General features: G+C 46.1%; 1 protein-coding gene across 1 annotated transcript in view; it reads left to right on the forward strand.

Moving 5' to 3' along the window:
• Adam12 (ADAM metallopeptidase domain 12) overlaps positions 1 to 18729 on the forward strand; it is a 321067-nt gene that overhangs the window by 209959 nt on the left and 92379 nt on the right. Inside the window, exon 8 of the mRNA XM_041666564.1 lies at positions 17609 to 17795. Within this exon, the coding sequence (XP_041522498.1) occupies positions 17609 to 17795 (187 nt within the window). The remainder of the gene's footprint in view (positions 1 to 17608; positions 17796 to 18729) is intronic.

Raw genomic sequence — 18729 nt, forward strand, 5'->3', positions numbered from 1 at the left:
GTTTAACCATCCCTAGATGACTCGTTTCTCTCTGCACTCACTTGAAGACCCTGAGAAAGTGGGAGGCAGCCTGTGTCAACGGCACAGCTGACCCAAGATCTTAGTGTCTCCTTCATTTCCCCTCTTTAAATTCTTTCCTGGGGCTAGGGTGTAGGGCGGGGGGCCTGAGAACCACAGAACTAACTGGGTTTAGGCTCCCAAGCGTGATCTGAGGCTGGGGCTATGGCTCAGTGGTAGAAATGCCTAACTACAAAGCCACAGACCCAGTCTCCCAGACTTCCAGAAAATGAGAGAACACAGGCATCACATGAACGATCCTCTGTGCTCACAGCCCTGATGCTTCAAACTTCCAAGTGCTAAAAGATAGGGCACTGTTCATTAACATCGTAGCTGCTGGCTTAATCAAAACAGATTTAAGGCCCTCTTCTTGCTGGGAAAGAAAAGAAAGAATTTAACATTGACCAAGTGGAGTTGACTTCAGGCCTACCTGGGCAGGGTTTCACTATAGGTAAGGGTAGGTAATGCTGACCTTTTATCACCCTGGGATTGCCTAGTCTCAGCCTTGCCCTTCCAAGACCCAGCTAGTCGCGACCAGCGAACTTTTACTGGAGAAGCTGCTTGTCTGATAAACTCCACTCTTGCCTTTCTTCCCCCACCACTAGATCTGTGTATTGAGTTGTGAACTATCGGTTTGCATCCTCAAAGTCCTAAATGGCTTGGGCCAGGGCACCGGAGAGGGGCTCCAGGGTAAGGGGGACAGAGAAGAATCTAGAAAATGTTACAGCTTCGATGACAGGGTGGGACTGTGCTTTGTATGTCTGCAGTAACTGCCGTCTCCAGAGTTCTGTGAGGGTTTGGGGAGAATGAGACACCACACACACCACAGTGTACAGACACAGAACAATTCAACATGGCTTCACACACAGAGAAATGGCATAAAGCATACAATAAATATGCAATCAACGGCCTACCACACACACATATACACACCGCAAATGGTTTACTAAACACAGAGGCAATAAACAACATAGCCTCAACATACACACAGAGAGAGAGAGAGAGAGAGAGAGAGAGAGAGAGAGAACCCACTCTCACTCTGTAGTCCTCTGTCATTCCATGCAGTGTTCTCTTTGGCTCATGTAGGGTTGATCTGTTCCTTCACCTGCTACATAAAGTTCTGATTTACACGCGCATCTCATTTATCTCATTTTCCCCACTTGCGCACATGGGAGTGTGAGTTTTGCTGTTTTCTGCATTTTCTCAGTTTTAGGCAACGATGTTCTTAGCACCAACTGGCCGTCATGTGAGGGCTAGAGAGGGCATGGCGTATGGCAGGGAGGGCACACGCTCTTTCCCTGGGACTAGTCACACTCCTGAGTCTTCATCCTTTTCAAAGAGCTGCCTTGATTGTCATGGTGATCCACAGAAAGTGGGGGTTCACTTCTTCACAGCCTCCCCAGCGTTCAGGACATCTCCTGCGTGTTTGTCACTGAACTCTAGGGCCGTGTCCACAGCTGTTCCTCTCCTTTACCCCCATCTAGAACTGCTCAGGTAAGAATAGTGACATGTGAACATGTGGTCAAGATGCTTTTTCTAAAAAGCCACAGTGTTCATGTAACCCCTGTTCTTGTCTTCTAATCCTGTCTGTGTCCAGAACTAATCATATCTAGAACACACACATACAGTCACTGTGCATATGTGCGTGAGCAAGCATGCATGTGTACACATACACACACACACACACACACACACACACACAGATGCATTGCATTCCATTGTTTTACACATCTTTGACATGGTGTTGATGGAGCACCAGAGAGCTTCAGGGCATCTGTTGGTCTGAGAGAGAAGGCAGTGTCTCGTGTGCATTCAGTTCTCTCTGGCTCTTCATTTATTCCTGGGATACTAGCATGTCCCCAGTGCTCTTCTAGGTCTTAGGGATTCAGCAGCACATAAATTATATTCCTCTGAGAGCACCACCTAGGAGGGGGCAAGGGACAGAGAGTGAGTGACATGAGTGATTATGGAGAGGAGTGAAGCTGAGAAAAAACAGAAGGGGAAGACGTGGTCTGAGATGGGAGATGAAGGCAGGGCACAGGCCCTGGTGGGAAGCAGGGAATTGCAAGCACATGCTCTGGGCAGAGCAGCAATGTGGCTGGTATGGCTGGGAAAGGAAGAAGGGAGCCACTAGAGGTAGGTGACATCAGAGGGGACAGTAGAAGAGCTGGGGATGAGGTCAGATACAAGAGAGAGTTTGGAGGTACAGGGGCCAAGATTAAGATGGATCAGGATCACGGGAGACACACGGGTGGACAGAGCTCAGGAACAAACTGAGGGTTCGCCTTGTCTGCTCAAGGTCATGTTTGAGACCTTGAGATACGACACACCTCTCCAAGGCTTATATGTTGGAACATTTGGTCCCCAGCTGGTGGTGATAATTTGGGAGGTTTGGGGACCACTAAAGTTGCATCCCAGCTGCAAGAAGTGAATCACTGCGTGGGGGAAGGCTTGATTTTATAACCCTCCTCTGCTTCCCAATGACCTCCCCTTCTGCTCCCCATCCACCCAGATCAAAGCTCCCCCCCCCCACCTTCCGTGAGAGTGTACCCTAACCCTGAGACAAAATAAGTGCTCCCGTCTTAGGGTGCTTTCTTGTGGGGTATCTGATCACAGAAACCAGAAAAGCAGTATATGGAGTGAAGGTGACCAGGGCATGGGGTAGGTAGACAGGCTGAGACCAGACTCTGAAGCACAGTCATCAGGCAGCGAGCCAGCTGGGGGGACACTGGACAGCTCATCCTCTCTGAGCTCCATTCTCCTGTGACCCACCCCCCCGTGCTGGTTCCCCATCCACGGCCCGGGCGCTCCAGCACTCCCGGACTTGCCATCCCTCAGACACATGTGTCTTATAAGAAGAAGGCCACATAGCAGTGCTGTGTCTCTCTAGAGCCCAGAGGATACACCTCATTGTCCGAGAGCCATCTCTTCAAAGTGGCTCTTTCCGACTTCCCAGTTCATGGTAAAGTCGATGTGTATGAAAAAGGAAAAGCTGGCTTTACAAACAAGTTGACGGGAAGGGGGACCCTGGCCACTGAAAAGTTCAGAGGACTTCAGGGGTAGCTGGACCTGCGATCTCAACTAGTGGAGTCAGAGTTGATTTTCTTTTTTTTTTTTTTATAATTTTTTTTATTAAGAAAAGAAGAAAAAAAACATAAACAAAAAACAAGTTTCCACCTCCTCCCAGCCTCCCATTTCCCTCCCCCTCCTCCCACCCTTCTCCCCCTCCTCCCACCCTTCTACCCCTCCCCCCACTCCTCTCCCCCTCCCTCTCCAGTCCACAGAGCAGTCCAGGTTCCCTGCCCTGTGGTAAGTCCTAGGTCCTCCCCCCTCCGTCCATATCTAGGAAGGTAAACATCCAAACTGGCTAGGCTTCCACAAAGCCAGCACATTAAGTAGGATCAAAACCCCGTGCCATTGTCCTTGGCGTCTCATCAGCCCTCATTGTTCGCCATGTTCAGAGAGTCCGGTTTTATCCCATGCTTTTTCGGTCACAGTCCAGCTGGCCTTGGTGAGCTCCCAGTAGATCAGCTCCACTGTCTCAGTGGGTGGGTGCACGCCTCGTGGTCCCGACTTCTTTGCTCATGTTCTCCCTCCTTCTGCTCCTCATTGGGACCTTGGGAGCTCAGTCCAGTGCTCCAGTGTGGGTCTCTGTCTCTGTCTCCATCCATCACCAGATGAAGGTTCTATGATGATATGCAAGATATTCGTCAGTATTGCTCTAGGATAGGGTCATTTCAGGTTCCCAATCCTCAGCTACCCAAGGAACTAACTGGGAACCTCATGTTGGGCACTTGGGAGCCCCTCTAGGGTCAAATCTCTTGCTCACCCTAAAGTGGTTCCCTTAACTAAGAATTGTGGTTCCGTGCTCCCCTATCCACCTTTCCTTTATCCCAATTCTCCTGATTCCCCAAATCCCCCCTCCTTCCCTTCTACCTTTTCTCTCCCCATCTCCCCTTACCCCCATCCCACCCCACCCCCAAGATCCTAATTTTCTCCCCGGCAATTGGGTCTACTTCCCTTAGCCAAGAGGATAACTATATGTTTTTCCTTGGGTTCACCTTCTTACTTAGCTTCTTTAGGTTCACCTATTGTAGACTCCGTGGCCCTAATTTATGGCTAGAAACCAATTATGAGCGAGTACATCCCATGTTCATCTTTTTGGGTCTGGGACACCTCACTCAGGATAGTGTTTTCTATTTCCATCCATTTGCCTGCAAAATTCGAGAAGTCATTGTTTTTTACCTCAGCGTAGTACTCTAGCGTGTATATATTCCATACTTTCTTCATCCATTCTTCCATTGAAGGGCATCTAGGTTGTTTCCAGGTTCTGGCTATTACAAATAATACTGCTATGAACATAGTTGAACAAATGCTTTTGTCATATGATAGAGCATCTCTTGGGTATATTCCCAGGAGTGGTATTGCTGGGTCCAGGGGTAAGTTGATCCCGAATTTCCTGAGAAACCGAAACACTGACTTCCACAGTGGTTGCACAAGATGGCATTCCCACCAGCAATGGATGAGGGTACCCGTTCCTCCACAGCCTCTCCAGCAAAGGTTATCCTTGGTGTTTTTGACTTTAGCCATTCTGACAGGTGTAAGATGATATCTCAAAGTTGTTTTGATTTGCATTTCCCTGATTGCTAAGGAAGTTGAGCACGACTTTAAGTGTCTTTTGGCCATTTGAACTTCCTCTGCTGAGAATTCTCTGTTCAGTTCAGTGCCCCATTTTTTAATTGGGTTAATTAGCATTTTAAAGTCTAGTTTCTTGAGTTCTTTATATATTTTGGAGATCAGACCTTTGTCTGTTGTGGGGTTGGTGAAGATCTTCTCCCAATCAGTAGGTTGCCTTTGTGTCTTATTGACTATGTCCTTTGCTTTACAGAAGCTTCTCAGTTTAAGTAGGTCCCATTTATTCAATGTTGCCCTTAATGTCTGTGCTTCTGGGGTTATACATAGGAAGCGATCTCCTGTGCCCAGCTCCTGTAGGGTACTTCCCACTTTCTCTTCTATCAGGTTTAGTGTGTTCGGGCTGATATTGAGGTCTTTAATCCATTTGGACTTGAGTTTTGTGCACGGTGATAGATAAGGGTCTATTTTCATTCTTCTACAAGATGACATCCAGTTGTGCCAGCACCATTTGTTGAAGATGCTTTCTTTCTTCCATTTTATACTTTTAGCTCCTTTATCGAAAATCAGGTGTTCATAGGTTTGTGTGGGATAAAATCCGGGTCTTCTATACGATTCCATTGGTCGACTTCTCTGTTTTTATGCCAGTACCACACTGTTTTCATTACTGTAGCTCTGTAATAGAGTTTGAAGTCAGGGATGGTAATGCCTCCAGAAGATCCTTTATTGTATAGGATTGTTTTGGCTATCCTGGGTTTTTTGTTTTTCCATATAAAGTTGATTATTGTCCTCTCCAGATCTGTGAAGAATTTTGATGGGATCTTGATGGGGATTGCATTGAATCTATAAATAGCCTTTGGTAGAATTGCCATTTTTACTATGTTGATCCTCCCAATCCAAGAGCAAGGGAGGTCCATCCATTTTTTGGTATCCTCTTCAATTTCTTTCTTCAATGCCTTAAAGTTCTTGTCAAATAGATCTTTCACTTCCTTGGTTAGATGTACCCCAAGATATTTTATGCTGTTTTTGGCTATTGTGAATGGTGAAGCTTCTCTGATTTCCCTCTCTGCTTCCATATCCTTTGTGTATAAGAGGGCGACTGATTTTTTGGAGTTGATCTTGTATCCTGCCACATTACTAAAGCTGTTTATCAGCTGTAGGAGTTCTTTGGTGGAGTTTTTGGGGTCGCTTATGTACACTATCATATCATCTGCAAATAACGAAAGTTTAACAGATGCAGGGCTGGTTCAACATACGAAAATCTATCAATGTAATCCAGCATATAAATAAACTGAAAGAAAAAAAACCATATGATCATTTCATTAGATGCTGAAAAAGCATTTGACAAAATTCAACATCTATTTATGTTAAAAGTCTTGGAGAGATTAGGGATACAAGGGTCATACCTAAATATAATAAAAGCTATATACTGCAAGCCGACAGCTAACATCAAATTAAATGGAGAGAAACTCAAAGCCATCCCACTTAACTCAGGAACACGGCAAGGCTGTCCACTCTCGCCATACCTCTTCAATATAGTGCTTGAAGTTCTAGCAATAGCAATAAGACAACATAATGGAATCAAGGGGATTCGAATTGGAAAGGTAGAGTTGATTTTCTATCTACAGCTTCTACTTTCTTCTGTGATAATTTATTCTAAGGCAGTGTCTATTTGGTTGGCTTTAAATTTTAAGAAGATTTTTCTTTTTTAAATCTTTTTTTTATTATTGGCATTATAACTAATTACGACATTTCTCCCCCCTGCTCCTCCCTCTAAACCCTCTCATAGCCTCTGCGTGTTCTCCTTCAGATTCATGGCCTGTATTTTCATTCATTGTTGTTGTATATATGTATGTATATATTCCTAAATATAACCCGAGACAGTGCTTTAGCTTGAACTACCACACAAAATCGTACAGAGTGGGTGACTCAGACCTCTCCCAGTCCCAGAGGCTGAGTTTAGGGTCAAGCTGCTGACATGATAAGCTTACTTCTGCAGGCTCACTCCAGGCTTTTGGTTGGCACCGCCTTGATATGTGCTCCCATGACTTCCTCCTGTGTGTACAGAGACCGGGAGCTCCAGTGCTGGTTCCTTCTATGAACCCTCCCTGTGACTCCATCCTCATGGCCTGAACCGAACTTCTCATCTCTCAAAAGGCCCCACATCCTAACACTACCACATTGGAGACTAACACTTGGGTGCATAGATTGTTGGTGCAGGACAGAGGCACTTAGACCATAATGGACACAATCTTGTTTTGGTCGGGACATATTGAATCATATTTTGGCGGCAAAGAAGCTGCTGGTCTTGGTAAGCTTACATCCTGAGGGGTGGGGGTTGGGGTGCATGAAGACCTCTCTTCCAAGTTCAGCAAACACCCTCCAAGTGCATCTTAACTGTCCTGACTGGCTCGTTGTCCACCCCTGGGACAGTCACAATGGTACATGGAGAGATGTTCTAGTCCAAATGTCAGGGATTCTGAGAATGCCACACTCTGGGACCAGCAATCCATGGAGGCATCCAATGTTCAGGTGATTTCTGTGAGGATATCAAACTCTAGATGAGTAAAGAGATCAAGGTGTACACATTTAATTTGAAAAATGGTTTATGAAACAATAACAATAACTATTCAGAACTCCTAGACTGGGGGTTCCCAGAGTAGGATTCTCATGTGGAACCTTTCCTGAGGGAGAGAGTGTAAAGAAATGTCTCTGCACTCCAGATAGCGAAGGCATCCATGGAGCTGAGAAAGGCTCCCACCCCTGTCGATCCTGTACTGGGGTTACTTACAGGCACATGAATGACTCAAAGGCACATCACAGAGAAATTTTTCGCACAACTTAGAGACCATGACTATAGAAGAGTTACCTAACCCATAGCCCATTGTCTACCTGTCTTGTGTTGTGGGAGCTGCGGGCTGCATTCCTGCCACCCAGCTCCCAGCCACCTGGCTAGCTTATGCCCCAAAATAAAGACACACAAACTGCATTCATATAAACACTGTTTGGCCCATTTCTATTAATGTGTGTAGCACCACAAGGTGCGCTTACCAGGAAGATTCTAGCCTACGTCCATCCTGGGTCAGAGCTTCATCGCATCTGCCCCAGAGAGCAGAGGCATGGCGTCTGAGCTTAGTTCCCTTCTTCCCAGCATTCTGTTTTGTTTACTCCACCCACCTAAAGGCTGGCCTATCAAATGGGCCAAGGCAGTTTCTTTATTAGCCAATGACCTTCCTCCATCAGTCTTGTTTTGTTTTGATTTGCTCTTTTATTTTCTTTTGGGGGAGGGCAGCAACAGTCAAGACAGGGTCTCTCTGTGTACCCCTGACTGCTGGCTGTCCTGGAACTATCTCTATAGACTAGGCTGACCTCGAACTCAGAGATCCACCTCCCTCTGCCTCCTCTGCCTCCTCTTCCTCTGACTCTTACCCCTCTGTCTCTGCCTCCTCTGCCTCTCCCTAACAAGTACTGGGATTGAAGAGCTGTGCCACCACCACTAGACTGCTATATGATCTCTTGAGACACGACCTCACATAGCCTGGGCAGGCCTAGAACTCGTAGCCAAGGCTTGTTTGAAATTGTGATTCTCCTGGTACAGCCTCTCCAGCACTAGGATTACAAACACATGCCACACCTGGCTTCTGTTTCTGCCTTCAGGTCTTGTGAGGCCTGTGAACTTTCCGCTTTCTCCATGAGGGAGTACTGATGGCCGTCATCATACCCAGCCCAGAAGGAACAACTGTACAGCACACCCTAAGGGGACAAGCTGCCCCAGGTATCCCTATGCCACTCAGCCATCACATACTTTATCCTTCCTAGGCTGTCCACTAAATGTCTATTCCCACACACTGCCTAACCTCTACAGACTCCTACAAGGATACAGGTAATCCCCATATAACAAAGTCACCCAAACACAGCAGTGTCTGCATCAGTACCCACCTCCCAGCCCCAGCCCCCAGAAAACATTCCTTTCCCCAGCCACAGACTCCAGAACTGGGAACTGAAGAAGGCTGTGCAGTCACCAACTGTGCCCCTAAGCCCCACCCCATCTTCTTGCCACTCTAACACAAGTCACTCATTAACAGAGAAATCACAAACCCAAGCTGTCAACTTTATCTTTCAAACCGAGAAGCAGAACACCGCATCCAATCTATAGCTCCTGACAGAAGAATCGATCAGGGCTGGAAATAAAGAAAAACTGTATTTATCCATAGCGACCAGCATGATAGACATTAAGAAAGAAAATGGGGATAAACTTTCTGCTAAGTACGGGGTATTCTGGAAACATAGAGACCCAAGGGCACGGAAATGCCTGTGGGTGTCATCAGTTCAGAGAGAAGCAGCTGTGCAAGTGTATACATCACAGTCTGTCCATAACGACGGGCGAAGTACACCCTGATACCCAACTCCGATCAATTCATAGATTCATAGTTGCTCCTCTTGTACAATTTAGAGCTAGAAAATGTGTGTGCACATGTGTATGTCTGTGTACATGTGTACGTGTGTACTGTGGCGTATGTACATGGGTGTGGGCAGACATGTGGAAGTCGGAGGTGGGCATTGGGTCTTCCGTTGCTCTTTACCATACTTTCTGAAGCAAGGTCTCTCACTGAGCCTGGAGGTCACCAGTTCAGCTAGACCAGCTGGTCAGTGAGGCCTCAGGATCCACCTGTCTCCACCTCCTCAGGGCTGGGGTACAGATGTGATCTGCCACAGTCAACTTTTCCTCAGTGCTGGGCATCTGGACTCAGGTCTTCATACTTGTGTGATAAGTGTTTTACTCACTGAAGACTTCCCTGGCCCTGGACCAGCATTCTTTCTTTTCAGCTCCATGTCCTCTTCCCTGAGGGAGCTGCCTGTCTTGCTGACATCATCCTTGTTTCCCCTCTGCCTGTGCTTAGTTGGCCTTTGCAAAATTCACTCTCCCATCAAGGTCAAAACAAAGGGGCACCTTTCCATGAGACCTCCATCGAGTCTAGTTCTGTCCTGAACCATGAGACCAGCGTGTGCTCACTTATCTCAGTCCCTACAGCACCACTGGACCTCTGGAAATACCTGTCCATACCCTGTGTGTCCATTCTTCTCTCTATTGCTGCCCTAAGGTAAGAGCCTTCAGTGTGGGGAACATTCCTGGCACATCCTATCTACCCCTTGGTCATAGTCTGGAGCTTTTAGTGGAGGGCTTCAGATGTGAGAGGTAGCACAAGATGGCTATTGAAATCCAACTAAATAAAGTGTTAAGGACTGGAGGTGCAGCTCCGTGGCAGCTCCTAGCATCCATAAGGCCCTGGGCTTGATTCCCAACACTAATAAAATTAAATTGTCAGAATAGGAGGTTTATTTGTGCCTATTGAATAAGTATGTACATTATTATACTCCTAAAGTTTTGTCTTGATTTTAATTATATAATATGACATATATAACACCAAATTTTATTATGTATTAAATACAGAAGAGGTTTCTTTCCTCATGCAATTTGATCATAGTCTTCAAGTGCTTTCCACAAAGGAGAGTTGATGAGCGTCCTCCCTAGAATGAGGGTGACCACTGTCATAGTTACTTTTCTCACGGCTATGACAAACTACCTGACCAAAGCAACTTAAAGGAGGAAGGGCCATCCTGGGTTCACAGTTGGGGACTGAAGTCCATCACGGTGGGAGAGGCTAAACATGAGCCCTAGCCATAAGAGCAGGGACGTGACGTGAGCAGCTAGTCACAGCGCAGCCATAATCAGGACGCAGAGAGAGGTGAATGCTTGTAGTCAACTTGCTTCCTCTTTTTGTCCTTTATATCCAGCCTGGCCCCCAGCCTGTGGAATGGCGCCACCAGCCGCCCACATCTAGGGCTGGTTTTTCTCTGTTAAAGGTCTCTGGAAACACCTTCAGGTGTGACTCCTCTCCCATGTGAAATCCAGTCAGGTTGACAGTGAAGATGCCAACCATCATAACCACCATAATCAAAATAATAAGCTGCAATTAAGAATCAAGACACACACAACCCTTGTAGAATAACTGTGTGGATGCAATATTATTGTTTATAATTTGACAAACCAAACTGACATATCTGAAGAAATCTGACCATCTATCTATCTCGTGTAGGCCTGTTTCCTTGCTGCCAGTGGCCTATGTTGATCTCCGGCACCCCTTTTTTTTTTTTTTTTTTTTTGGTGCACATGTCATTCCACAATGTCTGCCTCCACCTCCACTTCATCTTCTCCCCTGTGTGTTACCTTCCATCTCTTGTAGGGACATGTCCTCAGAGTTAGGCCCCACTCTCAGAACAAGGTCATTTTAACAGATGGTTTCAGTTACATCTTCTAAGTGTGATCCATTGAGAGGTACTAGAGTTTAGCCCTTAAAACATCTCTGTTTAACCCACCCCCCAGAGTGTCCTTGGACTTGAATTATTTCACTGGTGAAACAGGTCTATGCCATCTGCTTTGCAGAATTTCCATAAATGCTAGCGAGGACAATGCACTCAAGAGCCTGGAGATCCAAAGTGCCTGGGGAAAGGGGACTGGAGAGGTGGCTCAGTGGTTAAGAGCACTTATGGTTCTTGTAGGCAAGTGCAGGTTTGGTTCCCAGCACCTACAGGGTGGTTAACAACAGTCTGTAACTCCAGTTCCAGGGGATCTGGCTCCCTCTTCTGGTTTTGTGGGCACTACATGCAGACATATGCGCAGGCAGAATATCCATACACATAAAACAAAAATAAATAAATATATTTTTAAATACCTGGCATCAGCAGTGTTTCTGATCTGCCCACATTTAGGATTTGGGGCTTTCTGACTAAGGATACTCAACCTGCAAATAATTATTTTTAAATGCTTTTCAATAGTTTTATCTTCAGCATCTTTTGCCATGCACCTCACCCTAGTGGCACAGTGCATTTGAAACAGGAGCCACAGGCTGGCGGTCTTTGTGCCTAACCCAGCACCTGGCACATGGTTGTGGCGGTCATGGCAATGAATGCTTTGTTTTGCATGTGCATGAGATATGCACATGGGAGTTGGTTCTGAAAATAAGCCTATGCTAACATTAGCTGATATTGCTGCCATCGCAGCTTATCAAACATACATGAGAGAGGATATTACTTTTACCCATGAGCTCTTCCAGAGAGGGGATTGAAATGAAATTTCATGCCAGCTGCATTTCTGTCTCATGATTGACAGCGTGATACAAAGACTAAAAGTTCTTCCTCAGGAAATGCTGTTAGCGGTGTTGGCACCGAACATGCAGAGAAAATCTGTATTTCCTCATTGCCGTCTTATTGCAGGGAGTCAAGATCCATGTGCCACATTCCTGCTTGCCTGGGACTAACAGGCAAGTGGTAAAAATAACAACGTTAAGTTGCATTATTGCCCGGTGCACCCTTGCTTCAGGGTTTAAAATCTGAATTTTCAGCACAAAAGCTTTACCTTGAGGGAATATAGATCTGATGTGTTTCCCCAATGAAAACTAACAAAGCCACTTGCCAGTTTGATAAATTCCTCTTCATGTCCATTCAAGGGGAAAATAACAATACTTTAAATATTTCCATTGTTATGGGGATTTGTTTATTTGTTTTATTCTGTTTTGTTTCTGACAAGGGTCTCATGTAGCCAAATGTTAGCTTCAAATTGTCTACAGAGCTGAGGATCCCCTTAAGCCCAACTTCACCTTCCATCTCCCAAGTGCAAGGATTGCGCAAGCTGACATGGTGCTAAGAAGGGAATGAGCCCAGGGTCTCGTGCAAGCTAGACAAACATGTCACCAGCTGCGTAACATCTCCAGCCCCAGAACTTGGCATCTGAAGGGAAGGCTATTTTCACTGCAGTCACTCATCTCTCTGGTCTGTCTTTTTCTCCTTCTGCTTCCCTCCTCTGGACCCTGTTCTGAGAGTCTCATTCCTCTCTATGCTGTGCTGATAGTGATGGGTAGGGGTGCACCAAGAAATGCAAGCCTCAGATGCACGGGTCAGGAGTGGAGCCCCAGATCTTCCTTGAGCTGCCTGGGACCTTAGATGCTGGGAATGATGACTGGAACTTCAGCTGCATGAAGGCCACCACAGTGACAGGGACAATGAGACTGAACCCACAGTCTCTATCTTTCCCAAGCACTCGCGCATCGTCTTGACTTGGGCCTTCCCTCCTTGCATACTGGAGAGGGTAGAACCCTACTTTCAAAATCTGCTAGACTCAAATTCTCTACTCTGAGATTCTTCCAACTTGAAGTTTATAATCAAACATTTATGACATCTACCCTAAAACAAATTCCCTCCCTTATCTAACTTGGGGCCAGGGAGGGCTGTGAGAACATCGCATTTTTACATCTCAGAAACCTTGAGTGCTTGAATCTTGGACTGCTCTTTGCAGAGATCTTTACAGCTAAATGATTAATTATACCCAAGATAGTCCAAAGCAATTATTTAATTATGCTGTATTGTGGGCTGCCAACTGTGTGGAGCAAAGGGGCGGCCTTCACCCCTGTTTCTCAACATCTGGCCTTTGGATAACTTAAAAGATAAAAGGAGATATGAGAACATTTTTATGACCAAGTAACAATTTCTAGAACTTTCCAGTAAGTAGAAAAAAACACCTTTCAGCGACTGGCTTCTCTCATGATGAGAGCATGATGCCATGTTTCACTCTGTGTCCCCAGCTGACTGGGTGGGTAAGAATTGCAGAAAACAGCTGATAACATATGGTATAGTGCAAAGGAGCTGTATTTGCCTTTCAATCATCTTTCTTTCTACTTTGTCTTTCTTGTTTGCTTTGTTTTTTAAGGTTTTTTTTCCCATTAATTTGGGCTTCCTAAAATCAAGAGTAATGAACAAAAATTCCAGTCACCCATTACAAACTTAGAAATGTTAGCTTTATTTCAGGAAGCAGTTCAGTGTAAGAGATGCAGGCTGCCCCTCATAATTGTAGCCCAGAGTTGTGCCCGGGTCATAGATCTAGACACGCTCATGGATACTGTCTTGTGGGGAGGTGGGGTGGGGGCAGCTATCTGGAGCTATCTTTATCTGCCATGGCATACTGATTCTTCCTAAATCCTCCACAGCTCTCTCTGGTTTCTAACAGCTCCATGCCTGGGTGCTGTCCTCTCTCTTAGAGGATGAACATCCTAGCAGTGATATGTGCCTCCCACTGCCTGTGACACCTCAACAAAGTTGGCAAAAGAAGCGCCGATCTGTCTTGAGTTAGTAACTGTATTTAAGGTTCAACCCAAAGAGATACCTAATCCCTCAGCCCTCTTCCCTCCATAGCATTTGAGTATGGAAGGTGTCCAGCAAGAATAGCTATGATCTGGAGAGAGCTCTCAGTTCCTAAAGGGCTAGCTTTGCAGGTGTGAGGAACTGAGCTCGGTCTCTAAACCCATGTAAAAGACACCTGTAGCTGTGTGAGCCTATGGTCCCAGTGCTGGGGAGGAGGGGACAGAAGGATCCCTGGGGCTTTCTGGACAGCCAGTCCAACCAAACCAGCAAACTCTAGGGCCATTGAGAGGCCTTGTCCCAAAAACGTTAAGTAGACTCGAAGAAAACAGTTGATGTCATTTGATCCCAGCCCTTCGTCATTAATATTTGCCTGGCTGGTGTGTCTAACGGTGACAGTGAGACAGTGAAGTCACCCACGACCGAGTTAGAGTTACTCTGTGACTTTAGATCCAGAAGGACTTGTTTTATGAAATGGCCTGAGCCTGCATTTGGAACACACATATTTAGAGTTATGTTTTCTTTTGATGAACGGTTCTCTTGGTCAGTGTAAAGTGACATTATCTCCTCTGACGAGAACTGGCCTCAGTCTGTCTTGTCAGATATTACGATAACAACGTCGGCTTCTCCTTGCTCCATTTGTTTGGTATACTTTTTTTTTTACTCTTTCTCTCTGAGGTGATGTTTATTTTGGGGTAGAAGGCACATTTTGGAGGCATCAAAATAAGAATTCTGCTCCCTAATCTGGTCCTCGAGTCTGGCAGTCTTGATGGGATAACTGAGATTATCCACAGACAGAGTTATCACTGACAGGCGTGTGTGTGCCCCCATCATTCTTGTTGATTGTATGGCGTCTGAGGATGTCTTAGTACTCTTTGATTTAATTTCTTTTTAGTATCATTTATTTTTTTTGCTCCTTCAGCCTCTTGAATGTGTTTACTTTCTCTTCAGTCCCAAGAGTTCCCCGCGGTGTTCTCCATAGGAGTGGTTTGATAATCATGGGTTCCTTTAGCCTGCCTTTATCACCTTCAGTTACAGAGATAGTTCTGCAGGTTACAGTCAGCCGGGTTGGCAATTGTGATCGCTAGGGTTTCGAAATACCTCACACTGAGCCTTTTGTGCATTTAAGGTTTTAATTGAAAAGCCAGCAATTGTTCGGACGGTCTTGTCTTTCCTGCTGGCCGGGTCCTTCTCCTTGGAAGCTTTCCGTGTACTTCCCTTGTTCTGTACATTCTTAAAGTGTGATTTGACACAGGAAGCCCCTTCTCCAGTCTTGTCTGGTGTTCAGTGTCCCTCTTGAATCTGGGTCGGCTTCTCTCTCCCTAGATTTGAAGATATTTTTTCCCATGGTTATTTTCTTCTGAGAAATAGCTTCATCTTTGGCTTGAAAGTCTTCTCCTCCTTCCGTGTCCATGATTTGTGATATTTACCATTTTGTGGTGTGTCCCCAAGTTCTTGCATGTTCCATTCATATATTTTTTTAAAAAGTCTGTCCCTGGCCCTGATGGACTGACCCGCTTGCTCTGTTTTGTCTTCCCGCCCCTTGCATCCCATCATGGGCTATTCTGGTGGTGAAGCTTTACACTGAACTTTCATTGGCTCCATTGTGTTTTTCATTTCAGTTGAGTTTCCCTCAGTGTCTCTTTCCTTTCTGTTTCCGTATCGTGAATTGTCTTCCGTATCTAGTCAGCTGTTTGTTTGTGCTCTCTTGGAAAATATTTGTGCCCTTCCCAAATTGTTTGAACATCTTTATAATCATTCCTTTGAATTCTGTGACTAGCATTTTGTCTGAGTCCCTTTCATGAGGAGCCACGACTTTAGATTTGCTGATTTGGGAGAAGACACACAGTCCTGATATTTCATGTTCCTTCTGTCTTTGCCCTTGGGTCTGCCCATGTGAGGTTAGATGGTTAGTTATGGTTTTTGATTCTTTTCAGGTCACCTCTCTTCTTTCAGTGCAAGGGCTTTATAGTATATAGCATAGTATATAGTACAGTATATAGCATGGTATATATATAGTACAGTATATAGCATGGTATAGTTCAGAAGCGTCGAGTTGTAGTAGAGTCATGATGGGCGAGCTTCCCCTCCTTCGGACTGATGTTACAGACACCAGGATCTATCTCCAGCCCATTGCTGTGGCCTGATGCTGACGGCAGGAATCATCATTGTTGGGCGGGGGGGGGGGGGGGGGGGACTGAAGCTGTGGGGAGAGGGCTGAGAGCTCAATGGAGATAGAAGAGAACGCAGTCAATGCCCTGGATATTGGGGGTTTGCCTTGCACAGCAGGCCCCCTGCATTGCCTGCCTTGTTCTCCTCTGAGCTATCCTCTGTTCTTCTCCTGTGAGTTCCTAGCTCCACCTCTGTGTGGAGTTTTCTTAATGAGCTGCTTGGCTCTGTTCTTTGAACTGGGGCTAGCTGAGGTGACTTCCATCTAGTTGCCTTCTTGCTTGATTCGCAGGGTCTCAGCAGGGGTGGCTCTGCAAGGCCCAGAGCAGTGGTTAGAGCTTACGCTTGGCTCCCACTGCCTCACTGTTCCCACTGGGACATTAACAGGGTTCCGGTGGCAATCTCTGGGGACCCAGTCAATAAAATCTCTATTAACACAGCTTTTACGGGTTTTCTGGAGAAGGCCCTTTCGCCTGGTTTGCGGTCAACTGCTGGAGTTTGCTGGAATCTGCATCTGTGGCCGCAGCGAGTCCGGGTTCAATAGCATAGGAAGTTTGTTAGAGCTTTGACCAAATGGATCCTGGAGGCTGATAGGGGAGTGATGAGGTACCCCCATTCTCTTTGCTTCCCTGACTATAATCAATTGTCTGCTCTGGCTTCTAAACTATACTGTCTTACCCACGGTTGCTCTGTCCATGTATTTTAAAACTCTGTGCCTAACTGTTGGCTCACAGGGTTCCGCTTGGTCATTGTTATTCCCAGAAGGGTGTGTATCTTACAGATGCTGCATTGACTACCAGGGAGCCCCCGAGGGCCAGCATTCCCGTGAGCAGGATCCATTCACAGAGTATAAGATTCACCTCAAACTGTCAGTCTTTGAAATGACCCACAAACAGCAGCCTGATGTGTGGATCTATCCTCATCCGAGGAAGAGAGATGCCACCATGTAAACAGTAATTTGGCTGTCAGTGAAGCAATCATGACAGGAAGTTATTGTTACCCACATGGTGCTGGTAACAAATCCAAGCTCCCAACACTCAGGAGCCTAAACAAGCTTGCATAGGTAGGATGTGGTAGAGCTGCAGCTCGAACCCGGAGCTGCTGGGCCCAGATAGCCCTGGCCCAGCCACAGGACAGGGCGGCTCTCACAGGCTTCCTTGAGTCTGTAATGGGCTCTTCATTTGATGTGCAAGCAAGAAGATTGGAGTTCAGATCCCCAAACCCCAAGTAAATGCACAATGGACATAACAGCTGCAATTCTAGCCTTGCAAAGTATACAGATGTGATGGTTGGAGCAAGCTGTCTAGTCTGACTGGTCATTAGTGACCTCTGAGATTGATTGAGAGACCCTGCCTCAAAGAATACAGTGCAAAGTGACCCAAGAGTTCTAAAATACACCTTTGGTCTCCATGTGAGTGTGCATGCGCGCGCGAACACACACACACACACCCCAATACAGACATAAGTAAAAGTAAAAATAAATCATTTTTAAATATCTATCCTCATCATAAATAAGGAACTATCCTTAAAATGAATATTTGTATTCCCTTTTCAACAGGGGGCTTATCGTGTTTGAAAATAAGACCTACATCTTAGAGCCGATGAAGAACACCACCGACAGGTACAAACTCGTCCCAGCTGAGAACATGAAGAGCATCCAGGGCTTGTGTGGGTCACATCATAACCATTCCAGCCTCACCATGGAAGCTGTCTCCACTGAACCCTCTCAAATGTGGTCAAGAAGGGTAAGAGGGAATCTCAAGTTCATGCTTCCTGAGTGGAGGGCTGAAGGAAAGGGACATGCAGGCCTAGAAGGTCTGGAGCAGCCTTGCTGCTGGATGCAGTGTGGATGGAAAGACCCGCATCCCTCAGGAGGCAGGGGATGTCCTGGGATGAGTATGGTCACAAACTCAAACCCCTGCCTCTTCCCTGCAGGTGTGAGCATCAGATTCGTTAGCATGTGATGAGTGAAATCTCATCATCCGGGTCAGGAGGTTGCCAAGGTCACTACAAGCATAGACAGCAGGGTGACCAGCAAAACAAGCATGGCTCCCCGCCCCTTCTCATTCTCCATGTTGAGGTTTCCTAGCCCATGGTCTATTCCACGGTTTGAAATCTCAGAACTGGTTATAGAAAATGAACCACCTTTACCCACCTGCTTATGCAGAGAGCCTCTGAGCCTTCTCCCGCGGTTTTCCTGAAGTCTTGTTTATCCTTAGGCCATGCTGCTAGTGTTTGTCCTTGCCCTCCAGGGCTGTGCAGCAGCCTGCCTTTTCCAGCCTCGTGCCATGACTCTCTTTGCTGCAGCACTGGAGTTGTCTACAGAGTCTAACTACAAGCTGACTCCCCTCACCAACATTTCCCATCATACCCTGGAACGACTCTACCCTATGGTACCTGCTCATGGTCATTCACATGGGCCATACAGACCACAGTGGGGCTTTGTTGGCCCGAAGCAAAGGGTCTTTTCCACTACTAGTTTATAACCAGAGATGAAAGTATTAACCTTTTCCTGGTTCTTTTGTTTTATTTGGGGGTAGGGGCGAGTATGTGTGTGTTTTCTATTCTTCACTTGAGAATAAGTATTTAAATATCAAACGTATGGTGCCCCCTTTGCTAACATTTATTGGCAAGGACAGTGAGAGTAACATGTTCTTCATATCCCTCAACACATTTTAT

The sequence above is a fragment of the Microtus oregoni genome, unplaced genomic scaffold (genome assembly GCF_018167655.1).
Source record: "Microtus oregoni isolate MIOR12 unplaced genomic scaffold, Mior012 000016F_ref0000370, whole genome shotgun sequence".
NCBI lineage: Eukaryota > Metazoa > Chordata > Mammalia > Rodentia > Cricetidae > Microtus > Microtus oregoni.